Here is a 24,303-nt window from a genome sequence, read left to right as displayed (position 1 = left end):
AATGGCATAAAAAGTAAATGAAGCACTTCCACCTGGATGAAAGTTGGTCAACGACTGCACTAACAATGAAACAAAATGAATGTGATATGTGGTAGTAATGGATACTTGTAGTTAGACATTCCTTATTTTGTGAAGCTATATGGAATAGTGGATTAGCACAATATTCTTTCCCTGCTAGAATTTACATTCAAATTCAACCCAGAGTGACCTGGGTTCCCTCTGTCTCCCACCTATAAGGGTCTTGTGCAAAATGTGCCTGGGTAGAATCAATCCAGTACATTGTAACTCTTTCGAGTATAAACCCGTTTCCATCTGTTTCAGATGAAGTTACATTGTTTCATAGTTTGCTATTGTGAGATTTGAACTCTTGATCTTGGGGTTACAAACCCAGTACCATAACCACTTGGCTATTCAGGCCAAGCCCTCCAGTACATTGTAACTCTTTCGAGTACAAACACGTTTCCATCTGTTCCTATTCAGATGAAGTTACATTGTTTCATAGTTTACCAATGTGAGATTTGAACTCTTGATCTTGGGGTTACAAACCCAGTACCATAACCACTTGGCTATTTAGGCCAAGCCATAAATGCCAATAACTCTTTCGAGTACAAAGCCGTTTCCATCTGTTTCAGATGAAGTTACATTGTTTCATAGTTTGCCATTGTGAGATTTGAACTTTTGATCTTGGGGTTACAAACCCAGTACCATAACCACTTGGCTATTTAGGCCAAGCCCTCCAGTACATTGTAACTCTTTCGAGTACAAACATGTTTCCATCTGTTCCTATTCAGATGAAGTTACATTGTTTACCATTGTGAGATTTGAACTCTTGATCTTGGGGTTACAAACCCAGTACCATAACCACTTGGCTATTTAGGCCAAGCCCTCCAGTACATTGTAACTCTTTCGAGTACAAACCCATTTCCATCTGTTTCAGATGAATTTACATTGTTTCATAGTTTGCCATTGTGAGATTTGAACTTTTGATCTTGGGGTTACAAACCCAGTACCATAACCACTTGGCTATTTAGGCCAAGCCTCCAGTACATTGTAACTCTTTCGAGTACAAACCTGTTTCCATCTGTTTCAGATGAAGTTACATTGTTTCATAGTTTGCCATTGTGAGATTTGAACACTTGATCTTGGGGTTGCAAACCCAGTACCATAACCACTTGGCTATTTAGGCCAAGCCTCCAGTACATTGTACCTCTTTTGAGTACAAACATGTTTCCATCTGTTTCAGATGAAGTTACATTGTTTCATAGTTTGCCATTGTGAGATTTGAACTCTTGATCTTGGGGTTACAAACCCAGTACCATAACCACTTGGCTATTTAGGCCAAGCATTACATTGTTTCATAGTTTGGCATTGTGAGATTTGAACTCTTGATCACCAGTTACTCTTTCGAGTACAAACATGTTTTTCCATCTGTTTCAGATGAAGTTACATTGTTTCATGGTTTGCTGTTGTGAGATTTGAACTCTTGATCTTGGGGTTATAAACCCAGTACCATAACCACTTGGCTATTTAGGCCAAGCCATAAATGCCAATAACTCTTTCGAGTACAAAGCCGTTTCCATCTGTTTCAGATGAAGTTACATTGTTTCATAGTTTGCCATTGTGAGATTTGAACTCTTGATCTTAGGGTTACAAACCCAGTACCATAACCACTTGGCTATTTAGGCCAAGCCCTCCAGTACATTGTAACTCTTTCGAGTACAAACATGTTTCCATCTGTTCCTATTCAGATGAAGTTACATTGTTTACCATTGTGAGATTTGAACTCTTGATCTTGGGGTTACAAACCCAGTACCATAACCACTTGGCTATTTAGGCCAAGCCCTCCAGTACATTGTAACTCTTTCGAGTACAAACCCATTTCCATCTGTTTCAGATGAATTTACATTGTTTCATAGTTTGCCATTGTGAGATTTGAACTTTTGATCTTGGGGTTACAAACCCAGTACCATAACCACTTGGCTATTTAGGCCAAGCCTCCAGTACATTGTAACTCTTTCGAGTACAAACCTGTTTCCATCTGTTTCAGATGAAGTTACATTGTTTCATAGTTTGCCATTGTGAGATTTGAACACTTGATCTTGGGGTTGCAAACCCAGTACCATAACCACTTGGCTATTTAGGCCAAGCCTCCAGTACATTGTAACTCTTTTTGAGTACAAACCCATCTGTTTCAGATGAAAAATTACATTGTTTCATAGTTTGCCATTATGAGATTTGAACTCTTGATCTTGGGGTTACAAACCCAGTACCATAACCACTTGGCTATTTAGGCCAAGCTTCTCCAGTACATTGTATTTGAATCAAGAAAGAAAACAGTCTAAAAATCTTGCTTGGAGTTGCACAGTACTTTTCAATTACTACTGATTATTCCATTGAATGATCTTCTGTGATGGGGCAATGGATACATCTGTGGCCTAGCTCATTACTGTGTGAGGAAGGTTTCAGGTATGCCTAAATTCCCAAACATGAGTTATCTGGAATTTGCTTTTCCATTCCTTTCAGAATCTTGGCCTGTTTATGTACAATTGACAAATGGAAAGATCTTTGGCTCAGATTTAATAGTGAGTGCAACTGGAGTAAAACCAAACATTGAACCATTCATCACAAGCAATCCTGTAAGTACTATGTTTGATTTCATCCAGTCAGTTGTTACTGCATTAGAAGTCAGAACTAGGCCTTACTAAGGCAAGAAGGTGTTTCTCCACAGGGATACTATCTTTGTAAGAAATTAGTCAGAATCTTGAAATATGAATGGTTGCATCTGGTGTATATTTTGTAGCCCAATTTAAGCTATCTGTTCAAATCTGATGCCTAATTGAAAGCTTCCTCCTTGCTATGCTTCTCAAACCAGTAATTCTTCCGCTTTATTGAAAACAGTTCATAAATCCTGATTTTAACCATTCAGTTCAGTTGGGCTGGTGAGGAAAGCTGGTTTGATTTCCACGCAACTCTGAGCAATTCCTTATATTGATAACAGATTTTAAACTGAGTAATTCCTAAAAGTTGATTTCTTCAATAATATTATGGGGTTACTGAATTTAAATCCAACTTCTAACTGGGATTTTTTAAAAATTTTGATCATTTGTCTTTTATCAATGAGTCCAACCCTTGCTCTCTTAATTGCTGAACCAGCTTATACCCATGCATCTGTGCAAAATCGGGTACAGTCCAATATTTTATTAGAAACATTTGATTACGTTTGGTTTCACAGAATAAGGAATTTCATAACTAGATTCTGCTAAATACTCCCTATTCAAGTAACACATACACATCCTGTACAGTTAGAGCCTCTGGTGTGTAGCTTGTTGAAAGACGCAAGTCAAAATTGAAACCCTAGACACATTGTAAAATGCTTAGACCTTGGAACTACACGTGAGTTAAATTATTTTAGACTCCGAATGAACTCTGTTCATAAGTTGCATGAGATTCTGTTTTTTTCTTGTTTGGAAACTGTTAATCTGATAATTCCAGTGAGTTTGCTGAAACAAAGTTTCAAAAATATTTTGAAGAATTTGATTGGTTTACCTTTTCCTTATTTTATTTGTCGCTGTTGACTGCCCATTTTGATTTGTCAGTTTTTAAATTTTAATGGTTGGTGTTTTTCATTCCTACTTGCTAAATGGTAAGTTATGTTTTGCTATCTGAATTAGGATTGAGCCTATTAGCTCCTAGTTTGACACAATTTTATTTGAATATGGTCACTCAGAAGCTTAGTGGAGAAAAGGCACAGCAAATGTACATATTATATCCTTAAGTTAGCAGATTTCTCATGAGTAGATTCAGGTGGTTGAGAAATTAATCATTTTATTGGGGAACTTGGGAGATTGGAATGTGTTTATTAGTTTCGAGTTTGAACTTTAGGTCGGAAAGCGCCTAGCATTTTAAAAATGTTCTCAAAATCGCGAAGTGTGATTTCTAAACTGAATTCCTTCAACTTGAGTGTAGGTAGGCCATGGAAAATTACTCCCAATAGTATTCTGAGTTTAATAAATAGGGCATTGAGTACAGAAGTAACATTATGCTAAATTGGTACAAGGCAATGGTTAGGTTGCAGTTAGAGTACAGGAGTTTGCACATTCAGGTGTCCCATTATAAAAGCATTAAAGAACGTGCCAAGGTCAGGGCCGGACACTGCCTGGGGCCTCAGTGCTGGTGTGAGCTCAGTCTTGGAGAGTAGGGAGCTCGTGACCCCATTCGCTGTTTCTGCAATCCCATTTAGGTTCGTGACCCACAGTTTGGGAATCACTGCCCTAACTGTTGAGTTGATAATAGTCTTAGGATAAGGAGTTAACTACTTAGGACTGAGATAAGGAGAAATTTCTTCACCCTAATGGTTGTGAAACTTTGGAATTCTCTATCCTGGAGAGCTGTAGATGCTTAACCTGTGAGCATTTTCAAGATTGTGATCAGTAGGTTTTTGGGATGAAGAAAATTAAGGATATGGTGGGAAAGTGGAGATGATGTAGAAGTTTAACCATGATTTTATTGAATGGTTCAAGTGATCATGTGGCCTACTCCAGCTCCTATTTCACTTTCGGAGTTACAACAGCATCGTATTAACTGGATTGAAATTAGTAGGATGTAACTCAGACTGTATTAAGAGCTCTGAGTTTGATATAACCTATAGTAGTTCAGTAATAGCATTTTGCAGCTTCCTGGCTTACACTATTATATCCAATTCTATAGCAGCATAACTAGTAGCAATCACAAGCTCCCTATGTCTTAGGTTTAAAAAGGCTTCAACCTCCTTGCCCTAGTAGTAGTTGGTGCATTAAAGTCGAATCTCCCTCTGCCCCCAACACCCCTGTGCCCAACCCCATTTCCTCCTGTGGCATGAAATAGTTACAATATCTAGGTCAGTGTTCTCAAATTGTAGTCTACAGACCCAGGGGGTCAGTAGGAGCTTTGCAGAAGGCTGTGACAAAGACCCAGCCTTATGATGGGTCACAAAAACAGAAAGTGCTGGAAAAACTCAGCAGGTCTAACAGCACCTGTGGAGAGAAAGGCAAAGTTAACTTGTCGAGTCCATATGACCGCGGGGTGAGGTGGGGGGGCTGGTGGTGGGACATAAGGTGGGGATATAACAATAAATAAAAATGAAAATAGATTTAAAAAAATAAGTGGATAAAAACTAAAAATAGAAAAATAAAAATGAATATTGGAAAAAGGGAATAAAAATGGGTGGGGATAGAGGGGAGAGTTCATGGTCTGAAGGTGTTGAACTCAATGTTAAGTCCAGAAGGCTGTAAAGTGCCTAGTCAGAAAATGAGGTGCTGTTCCTCCAGTTTGCGTTGAGCTTCACTGGAACATTGCAGCAGGCCAAGGACGGACATGTGGGCATGAGAGCAGGGTGGTGTGTTGAAAGGATATGCAACAGGAAGGTCTAGATCATGCTTGCAGACAGACTGAAGGTGTTCCGCAGAGTGGTCACCCAGTCTGCGTTTGGCCTCTCCAATGTAGAGGAGACCACATTGGAAGCAGCAAATGCAGTAGACTAAATTGAAGGAGGCGCAAGTGAAGCGCGAGATGGTTGAGGGCCCTGTCAACCACAGTGGGTGGGAACCTCGGTTAAGGATGAAGGAAGACATGTCAGATTCGCCATTTTGGAAAGTGGCATCATCGGAACAGATGCGACAGAGGCAAAGGAACTGAGAATGGGCTGGAGTCCTTACAGGAAGCGGGGTGTGAGGAGCTGTAGTCAAGGTAGCTGTAGGAGTCAGTGGGCTTGTAATGAATATTAGTGGACAGTCTATCACCAAAAATTGAGACAGAGAGGTCAAGGAAGGGAAGGGAAGTGTCAGTGATGGGCCATGTGAAATTGATGGGGGGGGGGGGTGGAAATTGGAAGCAAAATTGATAAATTTTTCCCAAGTCCAGCCGAGAACGAGGTGGCACTGAAACAGTCATCAATGTACTGAGAAAAGAGTTGTGGGGGCGGGGGGTACCTGTGTAGGACTGGAACAAGGAATGTTCCACATACCCCATAAAGGGACAGGTATAACTGGGGCCCATGTGGGTACTCATAGCCCCTTACTGATGGGTGACAACTCAGAGAGCCTCGGTCAAGAGTAAGTAATGAATTGTGGTCAGAGGCATGCTCTGCAGCATCATGCTCAAGTTTTTTCTTAACTTAGAACAACACATTTTTTTTAGACTTGTTGCTATGCTACAGATGAATCTTTGTAATGACAAAAAGCCTTGTCCTCTTTTTGTGTCAAATGAGGCAGCTTCCGTGGAGCAAACTTGGTCAATTCTATGGGCCTTGGTAACTTATTAAAGGCTGCCCCCTGCTGGCTATTTATGGAATGTTTCGACTGAAAATACTTTCTTTTGAATGCTGATTTGGTGTTGTGATTGGTTTGTCATATACCACAGATTTGTATTTTAAAATATTGTTTCTGGACGTATTGGTTTAAGGGCTGGTTTGCCACATTTATGTAGAATGTCTCTTATAACCTTGTTATAACCTTGTCTCAAAGGTATGAGCCTTTGCCAGAAAAGTAACAAATGAATTGCTAGTTTCACTTGGAATGCAAGGATTAGTCATCTTGGGAACTTTTTTTTTGCATTAGAGTGTGCTCATTTGAATTTGGGGTTAAAACAGATAACAAGAGGTTTAGAGAGCACTGGTTGAAAAAATACTCATCCTCCAAGTGCCTTCAATTTGAACATTGAGAGGGAACAAATAATTCATCTCTTCCCCCTCAAAACCAATAGTTAAATGTGTTTGGTACACATTCAAAAGCAAATAAGCATTAAAATATTTATCTGTCATTAAAATATTCATCTGTCAAAATGACAAATGAAAGGCACTGAGTATTTTGCTTCTTGTAAGTAATCATAGTTTTGTAGCACAGTTGACAAAGCAAATTTATTTCTAAAATGAACAAGTCCTCATCATTTGGAAGATCTGACCTCTAACGAACGAAGAACAATTGAAGAGATTTGTAATTGTTTTTGATATCTCGGTTTGTCATTTGATCAGACTTGACAGTGAAAATAATATACCTTCCAAGTTTCCACATGTGATTATTCCTGTCCCGATCAATAGTATCAATAATCTGGAAAATGAAAAGCTCGATCTGAATGTTATTGGTGGTTCCATACTGAAGTGTTATAACTTTTCCTGCAGGCATTTCACCTGAGTCATAATTCCTCATATATGTTTCATTATCTGAGTGCTAAGCAAGTGAATTTGAGTGTATGTGCCACATACATAGTACACGATATTTATCAGCAGTCTCCAGTTGAAGACAGTAAATGTTGTATGAATAATAATCATTTGACTTTTTATATTGCACTGATTCTATTAAGATCTGTGGTGATGTACAGATTTGAATTGTGAATTTCTAGGAAGGCATTTTGTGCAGTTTTTCTTCTTGCCCTCCTCTTGAAGGGTATATGTGCCTTTGCTTGCCCCCATGCATGCACCTGGACAGAGGTTGGCAAAAGGTTCCCACACCTACCCTCTCAGCTTGTCAGAAATTAACATCACAGACTATTTACTACATAATTCAGCTGTTCAAGGGATAAACGTGCTGAATCATTATGAAGCACTGAATGTTAATCTTAAAAATGTTCTTTCTATACCATCTTTATAAAGATGCTTTTGAACCGGGAACACAAGTTTATAATTATCTCAAATGTGCTGCCAAAGTTTTATCAAGCTCAGTGAAGGGCACCTCTTCCTTTCAAATCTAGATCTGTGGTTAAGGTTCTTTAATTTAGAAATCAGTGTGAGGGATATAAAAAAAAAACTTTCTTCAAAGTTGCAGAATCCCAATATTGACAAAAAGTAGGTACTTCTCACTTTCGAGTGTTTTCTTGCCATACTGACTTGCAGTTATTCAAAGCTGGGTTAGTTCTCAACACATTAGCCGAGTTTTTCTTGTGTATCAAGTTGTATGAATTGAACTTGCTTTGTTTTTAACATCTCTTCCCCAGCACACCTGGCTCGCATATCTTCTGCAGCTGTTGTACTACTTGGTTCTGTTCTTCTCTGTTCAAAATTCCTTTGTCTGCAAATAATGTCCAAATTTGGCACTTAAATGGAGCTTGAAAAACTGGTAAAGGAGCAGTTGTTGAAACTTAATACAATGTCATGTATCAAAGATGGCTGTAACCTTCTGAAGCTCACCAAGCCTCACCTTTTATTTGGCCTTTTTCTTCACTCTGAAATTTTTCTTTATTCATTTGATGTGAGCGTCACTTGGCAAGTTCAGCATTTGTTGCCCATCCCCACTTGTCCTCGAGAAGGTGGTGATGAGCTGGCACCTTAAACAGCTGCAGTTCATATAGTATAGGTACATTCACAGTGCTGTTAGGGAGCAAGTTCCAGGATTTTGACCCAGCAACAATGAAGGAACGGTGATATATTTCCAAGTCAAGATGATGAGTGACTTGGAGGGGAACTTGCAGGTGGTGGTGTTCCCATGCATCTCCTGCCCTTGTTCTTCGAGGTGGTAGAGGTTTGAAAGGTGCTGTCGGAGAAGCCTTGACAAATTGCTGCAGTACACCTTGTAGATGGTACACACTGCTGCCACTGTGCACTGGTGACACGGGGAAGAAGGCAGTGAATGTTTGAGGTGATGAATGGGGTGCCATTCAAACAGACTGCTTTGTTCTGGATGGTGTCAAGCTGCTCGAGTGTTGTTGAAGTTGTACTAATTCAAAAAAGTGGGGAGTATTCCATCACACTCTTGACTTGTACTTTATAGATGGTGGACCAACTCTGAGGAGTTCATGAGTTACTTACTATAGAATTCCCAGTCTTTGACCTGACCTTGTAGCCACAGTATTTATATGGCTAGTCCAGTCAGGTTTCTGACTCCCAATGGGATGATACTCAATGGTATTATTCAATGGTAACCCCCAGGAAGTTGATAGTGAGGGATTCAGCAATGGTAATGCCATTGAATGTTATGGGGTGATGGTTAGATTCTATCTTGTCGGAGACGGCCATTGCCTGACACAGGTGTAGTGTAAATGTTACTTGCCACATCAGCCCAAGCCTGAACGTTCACTCTTGAGTCATGCTGCGTGTAGGGACAGACTGCTTCAGTATCTGAGGTGTGAATGGAACAGAGCATTGTGCAATCACCAATGAACATCCCCACTTCAGACCTTAGGATGGAGGAATGGCCATTGATGATGCAGCTGAGGATTCTTTGGCCTAGGACACTACCCTGAGATGTCCTGGGACTGAGATAATTGGCCTCCAACAACTACAACCTTCTTCCTTTGTGTTATAACTCCAATCAGCAGTGTTTTCTCTTTGATTCCCCATTAACTTCAGCTTTGCTAGAGCTCCTTGATGCCACACTCAATCAAATGCTACCTTGATGTCAAGGGCAGTCACTCTCCCCTCACCTCTGGAATTCAGTTCTTTTTTCCAAGGCTGTAGTGAGGTTAGGAGCTGAGTGCTTACGGCAGAACCGAAACTGAAAATCAGTGAGCAGGTAATTGCTGTGCAAGTGCCGCTTGATATCATTGTCAGTGACACTTTCCATCACTTTGATGAATGGGAGTAGATTGATGGGATGGTAATTGGCCAAATTGGATTTGCCCTGCTTTTTATGGACAGGATATACTTGGACCATTTTCCACATTGTTGGATATATGCCAGTGCTCTGGCTGCACTGGAGCGACTTGGCTAGAGGTGTGATTAGTTCTGGAACACAAATTTTCAGTACTACAGCCGGATGTCATCAGCGCTCATAGCTTTTGAATATCCCGTCCCTTCAACCGTTTCTTGCTATCACATTGAGTGAATCAAATTGGCTGAAGCTTAGCGTCGGTGATGCTGGGTCTTCAAAAGAGGGTGAGATGGATCATCCATTCAGCACTTGTGGCTGAAGATGGTTACAGACTCTTTAGCCTTGCCTTTTGCACTGATATGGCTAGGCTCCCCTTTTACTGAAGTTGGAGATGTTTGTGGAGGTGTCTGCTCTACTGGAATATCTGAGGCATCGGGCATCATTACAATTGCCAGCAGTTCCACAGTTATTCCACTTCATATATACAAAAAGCTGACAATTTGTAGCTGCTTGCGTACCAGCTGGCCCACCTAGTGCCTTACAAATGGTGTCTTGAAGCATACTGTGTGGTTGCTATACTTGGATGTTCAACATCAAGATTAAGTGACTTTTTGGCAACAGTTGATTGAAATGCCTGTGAGAAATCGTTATAGGCACAGCTTTTATTTTAAACAAGAATGTTGTGGATAATGTTGCAAGTTAAAATAGATAATTAACTCTAGGGAGAATGGCTGGATGCCCATAATGCAGGTTTGTGTGGCTTGTGCATCAATTGCCATCATTGCAGCTCTTCAAAACTGTGAAAATCTCCCTTAACTCTTAGAGTAAGCTATTGATTAGTATAGGTGCATTTAAAGAGAAGTTAGATGAGTACATGAGGAAGTAGTATATGCTGTTAGAGTTAAATGAGTTACATAGAACTTACAGGACACACGGGCCATTCAGCCCAACAAGTCAATGCTGGTGCTGATGTTCCACATGACCCTCCTGCAACTCTACTTCATCTACTAAGGAAGTTTCTCCTGAATCCCCTATTGGGTTTATTAATGGCTATCATATATTGATAAATATTAAGTTCTGAATGGTCCCCCCCCCACCGAAGTGACGACCCATACCCATCAGGACTACAGCCTAGTGTTATACTGCTTATAACTGAGTCACAAGACACAACTCAAGTTAGGAAGGGTGGAATCTATCTCCATACTCCTGGGCAACTTTTACTGCTCAATGTGGCAGGAGACCTTTGAGCCATGACGATTTATACTTCCCAAATGTCAAGGTGCAGTTTTAGCCCTGTCCATTTTGTTGGATTTGCACCTACTTTTCTCTTAGTGTTACCTTCTAATTCATAAAATGCATTTGAAATGAAACAGAGATAATAATGAAATAAGCGGTTTGTTGATGCAGATTTGTACCAATGTATCATTGGTTCATACTGTGCACTGATCCAGTATGGGTTTTGCTTGTGGTTCCTTATAAGGAATTCCCAATCTAGTCATTGCATTGGAGGCAAATTGATGGTTGAGCCACATGCACCCCATCTTGTGGATGTTCAGAGCAGAAATGCCAGACAGATCACCTGCAGGTTCCTAATAATGAGTGATTTTTGGCAGGAAAATGTTATTTCTTCTAATTGTGGAGTCAGTGTCCAAGCACGCTGGTTTAAAATTATAAACGGTAAATCGAAAATACTAAATGCAGAAATACATTAGAGCATGTAATGTTTTACAACGGCCCAATTTTGATCAATGAAAGTTGTTTATTGTACCAAAAAGATTTGAATTATCCAGATTAAATTTCTGCTTCATGTGCTCTGCCCGAAGGCAGCTCCTTAGTTCGTTGTCTGCTGATGTTTCATCCTGAATCCTTTATCTTGGCAGTTTTTATCAGTGGTGGCTTGTCATTGCCTCCCACTCTCAGGCAGGGTGGGGAGGCAGACCCCAAATCTGCATCATCCATTATGGGAATTGAACCCATTGGTGCTAATCTGAACCACAGGCTAGCCATCTAGCCAATTGAGCTAACCGGCCCCCTGATTTTAATTAAGGTATGTAAGTAATGTAGGAAAGTGGGAAGTTAGTGCGAAAATGTTGAATTACTTGGTTACATTCAATGTCTCCAGGCAAATACTTATTTCTCAACCAACATTACTTTTAAAAAATCTGGTCATTATCATGACTATTTTTGGAAGTTTGTTGTGTATAAATTGGCTGCTGCATTTCCCTACATTAGAACAGTGACTACACTGCAAAACTACTTCATCAGCTGGAAAGTGCTTTGGGACATCCTGAGGTTGTGAAAGATGTTATTTGAATGCAATATTTTCCTTTAAGCAACTTTAAATTAAGAGGACTAGACTGGAGTTGAGACAAAGACCATATTCATTTCACCTTTTAATGGAAAAGTAGATAAATATTTGAAGACAAGATAGATCCAGGGTCACAGGGAGAGAGCAGGGAGGTGGAACTAATTCAGTATTGCTCTAGCAAGGCACTAGCATAGACACGACAGGTCAAATGCCCACCTGTATTGCTGGTAAAGAAAGAATAACTTCAAAATGGAGAGGAAATCTCCAAATAGAATTCTTTATTCAAAACAGGTGGATGCATTCATGTATAGACCGTACTGTTCTAATTGACTAGCAATTCTAACTTCTCTCTTATAGTTTGACGTGGCAGAAGATGGGGGCCTTAAAGTTGATGAGCAGATGCATACTTCAATCCCAGATGTCTTTGCTGCAGGTGACGTCTCCACTGTATCTTGGGAGCCTCGTGCTCTTTGGCAACAGGTACAGGAAGCTCCATCTGTCAAAGTATTTTTCATTCACCTTAGAAAATGCAGTTTGCCTGAATGATTGCAATTTTTTTTTTCTTCATTCACATGACCAAACAGATGCGACTGTGGACCCAGGCTAGACAGATGGGATATTATGCAGCAAAGTGTATAGCAGCAGAAATGTTGGGGGAATCGATTGAATTGGACTTCTGCTTTGAATCATTTGCTCATGTCACCAAATTCTTCAATTATAAGGTAATCTAGAAAGCAGTTATAACAAAATAGGTAGCAATTCATGGAAGCCGAACCCAATCCTTTTAGCTAAAGCTTGACCGGTTGTACTAATGATTGAGGAAAATTCCCTATGTGCCACTTTTTAAATAGATTTACCATTTTTTACACAATGACTGCTGAGAGGGAATGGCCCTTAAATGACTCTGATGTTATAATAACTCATTCATTAAAGGAATTAACTTGACATTGATGCTCTCAGGTTGTTGATTCTTTTCTCATCTTGCAGGTGGTATTGCTAGGAAAGTACAACGGCCAGGGTCTGGGGACAGATCATGAGCTGTTACTGCGGTGCACCAGCGGCCAGGAGTATGTGAAAACGGTGATGCAGGATGGAAGGATGAAGGGAGCTGTGCTAATTGGTGAAACCGACTTGGAAGAGACCTTTGAAAATCTCATTTTAAATCAGATGGATCTTTCTGCATATGGAGAGGATTTACTCGACCCAAATATTGATATTGAGGATTATTTTGATTAAGATGAACAAATCTGTAACACATTTGAATTTTGTTATGCAGGTTCTGTAATTCTGTCCTGATGATCTATAACCAGGTACCATACACACACCTTAAACCAGCTTATATTTCAGCTCTTTCCTGGACTCGAACTCAAGTTCTGTCGAAGGGTCATGAGGACTCGAAACGTCAACTCTTTTCTTCTCCGCCGATGCTGCCAGACCTGCTGAGTTTTTCCAGGTAATTTTGTTTTTGTTTTGGATTTCCAGCATCCGCAGTTTTTTTGTTTTTTTTTTTTACCATGTGCCTGGTGGTTGTTAATGACCCCATGGTACTAATGGAGGAGATGCAGGGAATTCTTCCGGTTTCCTAACCAACTTTCCTCCCTCAGCAACACCACCAAAACAGATAGGATGGTCCTTTGTCTGCTTTACTGTTTTGGGGACATTGCTATGTGCGATTGGCTGCTTTGATTGTTTACATAATAAACTAGGAACTACACTGTAAAGTACTTCATTGACTCTGAAGCACTTCTGGACATCCTGAGGATGTGGTAGGTGCAGGTTCTATCTCGAATGGTGATAAGTGCTTTAAGTTGCATTTTTACTAAAATGCCATAAATTGACTCCATCTTTCTCTGATGCTTCCAAATGAATTGTGTTCTTCTGGAAAAAGAAGTGCTCTGAATTATGTTTTGTGATTGATTGTGATTGACCTTGTAGGAATCAATACTTTGATGAGAAGGCTTCTTGCTCTACTTTGTTTTGGAACTTTATAAATAGCATCGTGCCATCAGCAGCAACAACTTTCATTTATATAGTGCCTTTAAATTAGTAAAATGTCCCAAAGTGCTTCACAGCAGAATTATCAAACTAAATTTGGCTTTATTATCTAGACATTTATGGAGCACAAATGAAACTTGTCATTTCTTTTGTCTGTAGTCATTTTCTCTAACTAGCCATTTATTTCATGTCATTATGTTTAAAGCTGCTCTGCCTGTTTTATTTTTAAATTAAGGTAGTTTATACCCAATACATAATTTATTTTTCTTTATAAAAGTCACATTGTCCCTAGGGCCATTGAGTATGTTGTAATATTGAAGGAACCAGATGAGAAATTGCGGTGTACCACAGTGTGTAATAATTAAGTAAGGTCACCATAGCAATCTCTCCCCTAGACAATTAGGAAATATCATTACCACAAGATTGCATATCTCCCTCTCAATTGACTGCCTGAGTTCAGACCAAAATTCCTTCACTACTGCAGTTCCACTCAAACAATGGCTCATCACCCATTTTTGTGAAAGGTTTTCCTGGTAACGGGGTTTTCCTCCAAGTCTCCCATTTGAGAGTACCCTGGCCATTTTATAGATCCTGGAATTCACAGCCTAAACTTTCAGCGATATTGAAGTTCTGGAATTGAGTGAAACACTAGGATTAGTGCTCTGGAATTCTCTCTATCCTTTTCTGATGTGCTCCACTGATGGTCGCCTGGAAACCTCTTCTTCTGAAGTTCTACAATCTCAGGTTCCTGCATCCATAAAAGAAATATATTTTTATTCTAGATATTACTTAACAGGACTGATGAATTACAGATGGTTGCCATCTTTTTTCCCCAATTATGAGGAGCAGCTAATTGGAGTCATAGAGGTCTACAACATAGAAAAAGGCCCATCGGCCCATTGAGTCTGAAGCGGTCAAACAAGTACCTAACTATTCTAATCCCATTTTCCAGCACTAGGCCCATAGCCTTGTTTGCCATAGCATCACAAGTGCATATCCAAATACTTCTGAAATGCTATGAGGGTTTCTTCCTCTATCATCCTTTCAGGCAGTGAGTTCCAGATTCCCACCAACCTCTGGGTGAAAAAATTCTTACTCACATCCCCTCTAAACCTCCTACCCCTTACCTTAAATCTATGTCCCCTGGCTATTGATCCCTCCACCAAGGGGAAAAGTTCCTTCCTATCTATCCTATCTATGCCCCTCCTAATTTTATACACCTCAATCATGCCCCCCTCAATCTCCTCTGCTTCAGGGAAAATAACCCCAGCCTATCCAATCTTTCCTAATAACTAAAACTCTCCAGCCCAGGCAACATCCTGGTAAATCTCCTCTGCACTCTCCCTAGTGCAATCACATCCTTCCTATAATGCAGATTCCAGAACTGCATGCAATACTCTAGCTAATAAAAACAAAGTCTGTCACTGACTTTAAAAACAGCATCAGAAAACCTTGTGTACACAGTATAATCAATCAGTAAACGGTGGCATAACGTGCAGTAGGTTTTAATGATTGAAATCTTGTTGAGCTTTGTGAGCATAGTGTTTGTTCTTTGCTTTATTGAACATTTTTCCTGTCATCGTATCAAGGCCTACTTTTCAGTCTGCTAGTTGTGTAAAGGCAGATAAAGTTGTTAAATTATAAAGTCTCTGAAGGATCAATGGCTTTGGAAAACAGAAAATGTTTGCTTACTTAGTTTTAAAATGGGATCTTTTTTAACATGCCTAACTTTACCTAGTGTCAGCTTGGTTCCATGGTAGTGCTGCTGACTCAAAGGCTGTGGGTACAATTCCCACTCTAGAGTTTAAGCACATAATCCAGGCTGACACTTCCACACAGTACTGAGGGAGTGCTGCATTTTGTCAGGTCCTGTCTTTTCAAATTAGGTGTTAACTTGAGGCCATGTCTGCAAATGTGAGAGATCTCATGGCACTTTTTTTCCAACATTAGATGTGATTCTGCAATTGGACAACATTTGCTAAATAATCCTCAGTGTGCTAAGAATTACGCTGGCAACCAACTTAAGGTCGTCTGTCAGGCTCACAGTGTTGTGTGTTTGTGTGTACTGAAAGCTACATTTATTAATACATAGAGCCCTGTTCTTTGCAGACAGAACAGCTACACACATTGCACCTGTTTTAGCTAATCAAAATGTGACAGCCATTCATTGGCTCATTCCTCAGGACAGTGCCTTGACCAATCAGGGTCAAGCTGACTGGTTTAAATTTCAGACAATGCTTGGCAGTTAAATATCGGTTACCATCACTGGTGCATTCTCCATAGCAGCACCACTTGCCAACCATTCAGCACTCTCTTTACATATAGCATAAATTGTTGTTTTCCCCTTATATTGATATTCTTTTGAGTGTCCTGAGGAGTGCAAGATGAAAAGCTTCAACATGTCTCTTTTTTCAACAATACTCTCATTCGTTATCTTTGAAACGCTTTGAGACATCCGGAGGTTGTGAAAGTTGCTCTATAAATTATTTCTAATAATACCCGGAACCGCATGTGTTTGTCATTTCACTCATCACAAGTATTGTCTCTAATCACACATTTATTCAAATATGTGCCAGAATCTTTATATTTAGCAACCTCTTGGTCCTAACCTATATCCTCCATTCATCCCCAACACCTAGACCAGCCGGTAGCAAACTTCAACCAAGCATCACCCTCACCCAGAGCTACTTCCCAAGACACGGCCACAGCCTGCGAGCAAGAGATTCTTAGTATGTACATGTTATCTTTTGAAAGATGCCACCCCTAGTGCATTTAATTGTCTCCATCTGTTGGCAGGCCATGTGGGTACAATATGTGTGGCATGCTTTTGCATTGTTTCCTTTAAATAAATCCCATGAATTAATGTGTGCAAACATTTTATCTCGTCTGTTTTAATTAGATAAGTTGGGAATATTAAAAATCTCATGTTCCTGCATTTGCTGGGAATTTTGCCTTGTAAATTCCTATCGGCATATTTATATAGAAATTGGCAAAGTAAACTGTATTGCCGTAAAAGCAGAAAATGTTGGAATACTCAGCAGATCTGGCAGCATCTGTGGAGAGAGAGACTTAATATTTCGATCGATGACCTTTCATCAGAACTTGGAGACTTCAGATTACCAGTGTCCACAGTATTCTGCTTTTATTTTAGTGTTTAATTCACTGCCATTTCTCTTCCAGGAATCCTCACCTTGAAAAAGTTCTGTCCTGCTGTTCTCTGACGGAACTTCTGTTCTACCTCATTAATCTTCATTGCTTTCTATTTCCCTTTGTGTTTGATCAGGTCTCTCCTGCCCTCCATCATAGAACAGACCTTCACTTCTGTTCTTCTCTTCCCCCACTTACCACTTGTTCAAAGCCTATTACATTTCTAATTTTTCCCAGTTTTGAAAAACAATCACAGACCTGAAATGTTAACTCTGTTTCTCTGTGCACAGATGCTGCCTGACCTCCATACTTTCAGCATTTGCACTATTTTGGGCTTTTATTCCACTAAGCTTCATTGAAACAGTGTAAGAGGTAGAAGCACAGAGTCATGTTTGTAGACTGGAAGCAAAATGATCACCTAATCTGTGTTTGGTCTCCCTCAATGTAGTGGAGACTACATTTTAAGCAATGAATGGAGCATAGTAAATTAAAAGTAGCACAAGTAAATTGCTGTTCTCCTTGGAAGGAGTTTGAGGCGCTGGACAATGGGAATGGGGGAAATGAAGGGCCGGGTATTTCATCGCCTGTGCTTACAAGGGAAGGTGACGTGGGAAAGGGAGTGGATGTCGGAGATAATGTAAAAATGGACCAGGATTTTGTAAAGGGAGCTGCCCCTTTGGAATGTTGGGAGAGGAGGGAAAGATGTGTTTATGGCGGAGGATGACCCGTTGAATGTGGAGCCAAATATGGTGGAAGGTGAGGACAAACGCAACATTATTGTGGCTCTAGGAGGGAAGTGGTGAAACAGAAATGGGATGGACATAGTTGGACGTGGGGAAGGGGAATATTCTGTTGAGGAAAGAAGTCGTCATCTTGGAGGCATAGGTGTAGAGGGTGGCATGATCAGAACAGATGCAGCAGAGATGGAGAGCCCATACAGGAAGTGAGATGGAAGGAAATGTAGTCAGGTACCTGTGAAAGTCAGTGGTTTTGTAGAGGATATTGGTTGACAGCCTAATATCAGAAATGGAGATAGAAGGGTCAAAGGGAAGTGCAAAGTTGGAGGTCAACAAAGTAATGGAGAGGGAGGGGTGAAAATTTGAAGCAAAGTTGACAAATTTTCTAGTTCAGGGCAAGCACAGGAAGCAGCACTGATGATCAGTAATGTACCAGAAAGAGATGAAGGAGGGGACCTAAGTAGAACTGGAACAAAGAATATTTCATATAATCTCACAAAAAGGCAGGCAGAGATGGCTAGGTCCTATACAGGTTCCCATAGCAACACCTTTTACTAGGAGGAAGTTGAGTGCAAACAAACAAGTTCAATGTAAGAAGATTTAAAGTGTCATTTAAGAAACCTATAAATTATGTACAGTAAGTAAACTTGTTCCAGAAATTGAAAAAGATAAATACTAGATAACTGGTGACAAGTGGGCATTATTTGTCTGTTTATTTAGAAAACAACGGATCTCAAGCAAGGAGTAGTTTCTCACAAACTACGTGGCCAAATGAACAAATTTGTAAAGGCAAAATACTGCGGATGCTGGAAATCTGAAACGAAAACAATCAATGCTGGAAAAACTCAGCATCTGTGGAGAAAGACAGAGATAATGTTTCGAGTCTGTAAGACTCTTCAGATCTGAAGAAGTCTTAGAAACTTGAAATGTTATCTTTGAATAAATTTGTAATTGTCTTTCTACAAATTGACAGTAGATGGCAGTGGAGACAATGTTCGTTGAATTTGGTTGTCAACTGAATATAACAATTTAACCAACACTAATGGTACAATCATGGGACCATGCAGCACAGATGGCCATTTGGCCCATTTCTTTGCCAGCTCTTTTAAAGAGCTGTTCATTAATTCCCACTCTCTGCTCTTTGCCCATATCCCTGCACGTTATCATTTTCAAGTGTTAATCCATTTCATTTTGAAAATTAGTGTTAAATCTGCTTCTACCAGCCTTTCACTGATACAATAGAAATGTCACAGCTGTAGATTTACAGTTTAGAACAAATGCTAAGTTTATTGTTGTAAAAACTGTTTTCATGGTTATAATAGTTAATTCTTATCCAAATTGCTGTAAGAGGAGATGTATTCTCACTTGTGGTAAGAATATTCAAGTACCACATTATTTTTCAGTGAATTGGACCTCCTCAAACGTATTTAATTGTGATTATACAGTTAAATGATGTTTCTAAACTACCTCCAAAGCAAGAGAGAAAATTAGTGTGTGAGATTCTTTGTACTGCCAGTGGTGGGCCTTTTGGGCCAATGCAAATTTGTGATGAAAAATAACAGTCCTGATGTATAATAGGGAGAAGGATCAAATAGGTTGCAAACCATTGGGCCAGAGGAGATTAAGTCAGTGATGAAGCTGCAGAGTTTGGAGTAGGGGCTGGAGATGATGGTTTCAGTTTTTCCAGTGGATTGAATGTCATAGCTTTTACTTTGACATAATCCACCACAAAGGGCCAACATTAGCACAAGCAAAATTATGCCAAAATGGGCTCTGCAAGTTGGTAAAGAAAAATCTTCCCACCATCTGCACCTTTACCCTGGAAGACATCTTGCCACTTCCTTTCTCCTCAAAATTCAATTCTCTGACAAAGCTTTGGCGACTTCCTACATGAGGCTTATCCAACCTTTTCCATTGGAGGGGCAACATTTCCATTTTTTTCTCCCTCAAGGGGCCAATGAGCAAATTTTGGAAAGGTAAGGTTCAGCACAACTTGAAACAATTTCAAAAAAACAATTGAGGTATTAAGAATTGCTGAGCAAAACTGAAGCAATGTCATAGCAATCAGTTGTTAAGTTAGAAAAGAGTAATTAGTAAAAATTATTGGACCTTGAATAGGTCAGTGTGTGTGTGCCAGGCTCACAGTCTCAGGGTGCCCCCACATGCATACACAGTTGGTGAGGGTGAATGTGTTGGTGTGTGGTGGTGACAGTGAGAAAACAGACTCAGAGTAAGGCAGACACAATCACGCTCATTCACACTCTCATAATCACGCTCTCTCCCTGCCCCCAACACAAACACACTCCCATGCATGCACTGTTTCTCCCACACACAAAGGCACACTCTTTCCCCCCCCCCCCCACACACACACTCCCACACCCTCTCTCAACCTCATTCCCACACCCTCTCCCCCACTCTTTCTCTCACACCCCCTCTCTCTCTCCCCACTCTCTTTTTCTCTCCCACCCCAACTCACCTTCTGCCAGGCTTGAGGGAGAATGTAACAACTAAGCTTAAAAGCTGCATATTTTGGCAGATCCAGAAACAGATGGTATATCTTTTAGCACTCGGTTTGCCTGGTTTCTTGAGTTTGGATCTCACCTCAAATATGCTAGTTTGCATCTATAAGTGTAAGCCCAATAACAATGAATGTGAAAACCCAAGTATGTAAAAACGGCCACCACTTGTGCTCTGAATTCGATATTAAGGACTATGCCCCCTTGTTCTGGATTCTCACACAAATATTAATGTAAGAAATTGCCAAGAGCAATTTTCAGCTCATTAACCTTCTGAGGCTTATTAAATGTTTGTCCTATTGTACACAAATATCTGGTCCAGATTAAAAGCAGATATAATTAGGCACTGTTTTTCATAATAAAAGCTATCATTGGGTTAAAAATTAGTAGCAAAGACTTGAACATATTTATACTTACTGTCATAATGAAGGAAAAACACAATTGCATCTGGAAATATTGGACTTTAAAAAATAAGACCCCAATTTTTAAAATGCACACAAGCCACTGACTGGAATGCTGCAGGGTGACTCCCTAAGAGGTAATGGAACCCCACTTCTAAAGAGACAATGGGACCTAATGGAAGAGATGAATATCATCTCATCAAGAAATTCTTTGGGTATTGCCCAGATTTGTGAATTCACTTCCCACTTGGAATATACAAAGGAGGGGTTAAAAATGAGCAGAAAAGCTGCCCCAGTGTCTGTCTGTGGGGGTATTCTGAGAGAGAGCAAGTGCTGGAAGTTTCACTCAGAAGTAACAGCCACACACACTATCCCTGCAAATCGCCATTTTGCAGATATCCTGATCTCTCTCCCTCTCTACTGGCGTCAACTCCGCTGGAACCTAGAATCCAGCTATTTGTCTGCTGGAGTCAACTCTACTGGAATCTCGACCTTCAAAACCAGATCGATTGGGCCTGGGAAAAAGCTATCTGTGAAAAGGATCCCTTTCAGATTAAACCTTGTTGCGACCATCGGAGGGTGAGTGCTGAATAAAGACGGGGAGCCAGTTCATCCCTCCTCACCTGGGGCATAATAATTGATGGGGGGTGGGGGGAGAGTCCCAGTCAGACAGTGCCAAATTGAGGGAGTCTTGTCTGGATCAACAACTTTGGGGAACCTCACCTGGGGGTGAGTTGGAACATTACATTAATTTTAATTTTTCAGTTGCATGCTTCTAGCCGAAATGACACGCAAACTTTACACAGTGTGATAAATACTCTTGAAATTTTACTGCAGTCAACTCAGGCACAATACATCAAATGGAAGACAATAACTTGGAAAACTTTAATTAAAATCATGCAAGAAATAGTGCAAATAAAATGAATAGTAGGAAAATTGAGTAAATACTGAAATGATTGGTTTTCCACAATTGACAATATTGAACAATTATCACCAAATATTAGTTGTGCCACAGATTCTAGGACTAACAGCAAGAGATGGGCTCTGTTTTTGCTGATGCATTTAGCATTGAAATACTGCAGCTGGACTTCTACCTTTTGTTACACATGGTCAGTCACATATTGTGCAGCAAGTGAACATGGGACACATTACTTATGATTGTTGGGAGTACACAGTAAGTCAGCTGGATACTATAAAGAAACTAGGCTTTTGAGGCTGTGTACTCTTCAGCAGAACCGAGGGGCACACACCCAAAATGCCATAACCTTTCCAGAGTACAGATACTGACTGAGTCTGTGTCTTTCCAACTCAGATTGCCAGTTGCTCCTTTCTAATTAACACAGATCATTTATGTTCAGCTTTGGGAATAAACAACTTCATAAAATTAATTAAGCAAATCATTTTCCAGTTTTTTTACAATTTTTTTAAACTACGAGAAATTTAAAAGCTGTCGTGATCAAAGTTAATGTAATTTTATGCAGCTGATTCTTTTATCAAACCAATTATTTAAATGATCAGATGGTAGAGTGAATTCTATTCCACAGCTTCGATAAAGTGGCAACCATGAGAGACCACATTTGCTGAAGATTACATTGCACGAATGCACAATTCATCCAAGCAATCCAGTCTGCAGCCATCCCCAGCTGTGATAGGCTTTTTTGAGAAGTTATTTTCTTCTCTTCCTTGGGTCTCAGTATGTGCACCACTGTTCCCATCTTCAAAATGTGGGACAGGGATGGTGATGCAGAGTTTCTCAGTGCCAACATGCTCCCAGGCCACTGTTAATGCAACCTCAAGATTGGTGCATGAATGCAAACTAAAGTGAATGCATTTTCTTCCTTGTTCTCCACCAATAAGAAGCACTGTACTTCCTCTTGGCAGCTCAGTATTGGAGAGATTGAACAGTCTGCGTCATTATGGGCAAACAGATGGCCTACCACTCTATGGTGCACTTCTCAACTCCTACATCCATCCCAACCCAATTTTTTGATTTGGGGATAAGTACTTGCAACATGTTAGTGGTAACACTCTTGCCTGTGGCAAAAGGTCACAGATTCAAGTTTCAAATCAAGGTTGAGATTTCAGTGTAGCACTGAGGGAGTGCAGTCTTTCAGATGAGATGTTAAACCAAAGCCCTATCTGCCCTCTCAGATGGATGTGTAAGACCCCATGACACTAGTGAAAGAGATGGGAGTTCTCCCTACTACCCTGGTCCATATTTCACCCATCACTAAATCAGATTCTATGGTCATTATCACTGACTGCTGCCTGTGTTACATTTCCTTATATTGCAATAGTGACTGCACTTCATTGGCTGTGAAGTATTTTGAGATATCCTGATGTTCTATATAAATGCCAGTTCTTTCTTTCATGGTACGCAGGATTTTGTATGGCAAGTGTTACTTAAAAAAATGTGAACATTCCATAAATCACACGTACTGCTGGCATAGTAAAATTGGAATTTCTTTACCTTATGCAAAATGAAATCAATAATGCACCAAAACTGACAACATTTTGTGGCATTTATTTACAAAAAAATGCAAAAAATTAATTCTGGTTGGTTTTGTCATTGTTGCAAACTATATTGTCATGCGTTCACAAGAGGTTATACAGATTTATCGTTCAGGTGAAATCTTTATATTCGCCTGGGTGAAAAAGCATTACATTGATGAGTGGAAAATAGCATGAGTGTCCATTTAGTAAGCATTAAGCTAAGCTTTTTTTTTGGTAAGACTCCTTTTCCATTAGCTGTCTTCCATTTTGCTTGAAATTTTATGCATTTATTTCCTCAAACCGACTTGTTCAAGTTCCTAGTTGTCCTCCTAAAAGGGAGTAATCTTTTCTACTGGTCCTCTACCACATGGCTTTCACGTTATTAGGTGTTGGCTTTCTATTAAAGCAGTCCAATCAGTTTTCACCATCTTATTGTTGGTCTCAATTATTGCAAGAATGGATGACTTTAAAAAATATCCCACATGTCTAGAATGCTTCAATGATCACAATATGTATATTGCAGAACACCGCAGACAACTAGCCTTCCTTCAGGTTTTGTGGACTTGTTTGTTTTTTCACCGAGTTCTGAATCATTAGCTGGTGCACTGTCATGTAATGACATTTATGATCACTAATCATACTTATGCAGCATTTTAGGCTCTTCTGAACATTTATTTTTCCAGCTGAGGACTTCTTGGCAAGCTTGCTTTTGCTGAAAGCTTTCTAATCTTCTTTAGCATCGCTCTTCTCCTCACACTCTGTTCCATAACTGAGATGGATTAATCCAGAAGTGGGACAATCTCTCCCTGGGGATAAAGTTGAAAGAAGTCTTGTTACTGAGCAATTCTTAAAAATTACAGCAATAGTTTTTTTTCATGGGGTTAAGAACAAATGGAGTGATTCACTGACTTTCTGCTCCAGGCGAGAATTGCCCCCAATAGTGGGGTGGTGGGGGGGGGGGGGGGGTTTGCCATAGCTGGCGATATGGCAAGACTGTAGTCCTCATTTCTAACCCATGTGACCACTGTTCCCTGTTGGGAGGGTGGGATCAAGGAATCACTCATCATTAATTATCTCTGCCACTGAAGGTGGGTGGAGATGTTTTTTCTCCTGTTTGTTATGCTAATTGTAAACAATATATCACAAAAA

General features: G+C 40.1%; 2 protein-coding genes across 4 annotated transcripts in view; one reads left to right on the top strand and one right to left on the bottom strand.

Annotated features, from left to right (window-relative positions):
• The window catches only part of pyroxd1 (pyridine nucleotide-disulphide oxidoreductase domain 1), a 35,291-nt gene extending 18,568 nt beyond the window's left edge, over positions 1–16,723 (top strand). Inside the window, exons 9-13 of the mRNA XM_041203499.1 lie at positions 2,524–2,636; positions 12,223–12,345; positions 12,450–12,587; positions 12,853–13,318; positions 16,500–16,723. Of these exons, the coding sequence (XP_041059433.1) occupies positions 2,524–2,636; positions 12,223–12,345; positions 12,450–12,587; positions 12,853–13,101 (623 nt within the window). The 3' untranslated portion in view covers positions 13,102–13,318; positions 16,500–16,723. The remainder of the gene's footprint in view (positions 1–2,523; positions 2,637–12,222; positions 12,346–12,449; positions 12,588–12,852; positions 13,319–16,499) is intronic.
• A 6,446-nt stretch (positions 16,724–23,169) lies between these two features.
• The window catches only part of recql (RecQ helicase-like), a 40,746-nt gene continuing 39,612 nt past the window's right edge, over positions 23,170–24,303 (bottom strand). For all 3 annotated transcript variants that reach the window (XM_041203497.1, XM_041203498.1, XM_041203496.1), the window contains exon 16: positions 23,170–23,960. The gene's annotated coding sequence lies outside the window, so the exon portion shown is untranslated. The remainder of the gene's footprint in view (positions 23,961–24,303) is intronic.

This window comes from Carcharodon carcharias, chromosome 13, assembly GCF_017639515.1.
Source record: "Carcharodon carcharias isolate sCarCar2 chromosome 13, sCarCar2.pri, whole genome shotgun sequence".
Taxonomy (NCBI): domain Eukaryota; kingdom Metazoa; phylum Chordata; class Chondrichthyes; order Lamniformes; family Lamnidae; genus Carcharodon; species Carcharodon carcharias.
This window is presented reverse-complemented; position numbering and strand designations above follow the sequence as displayed.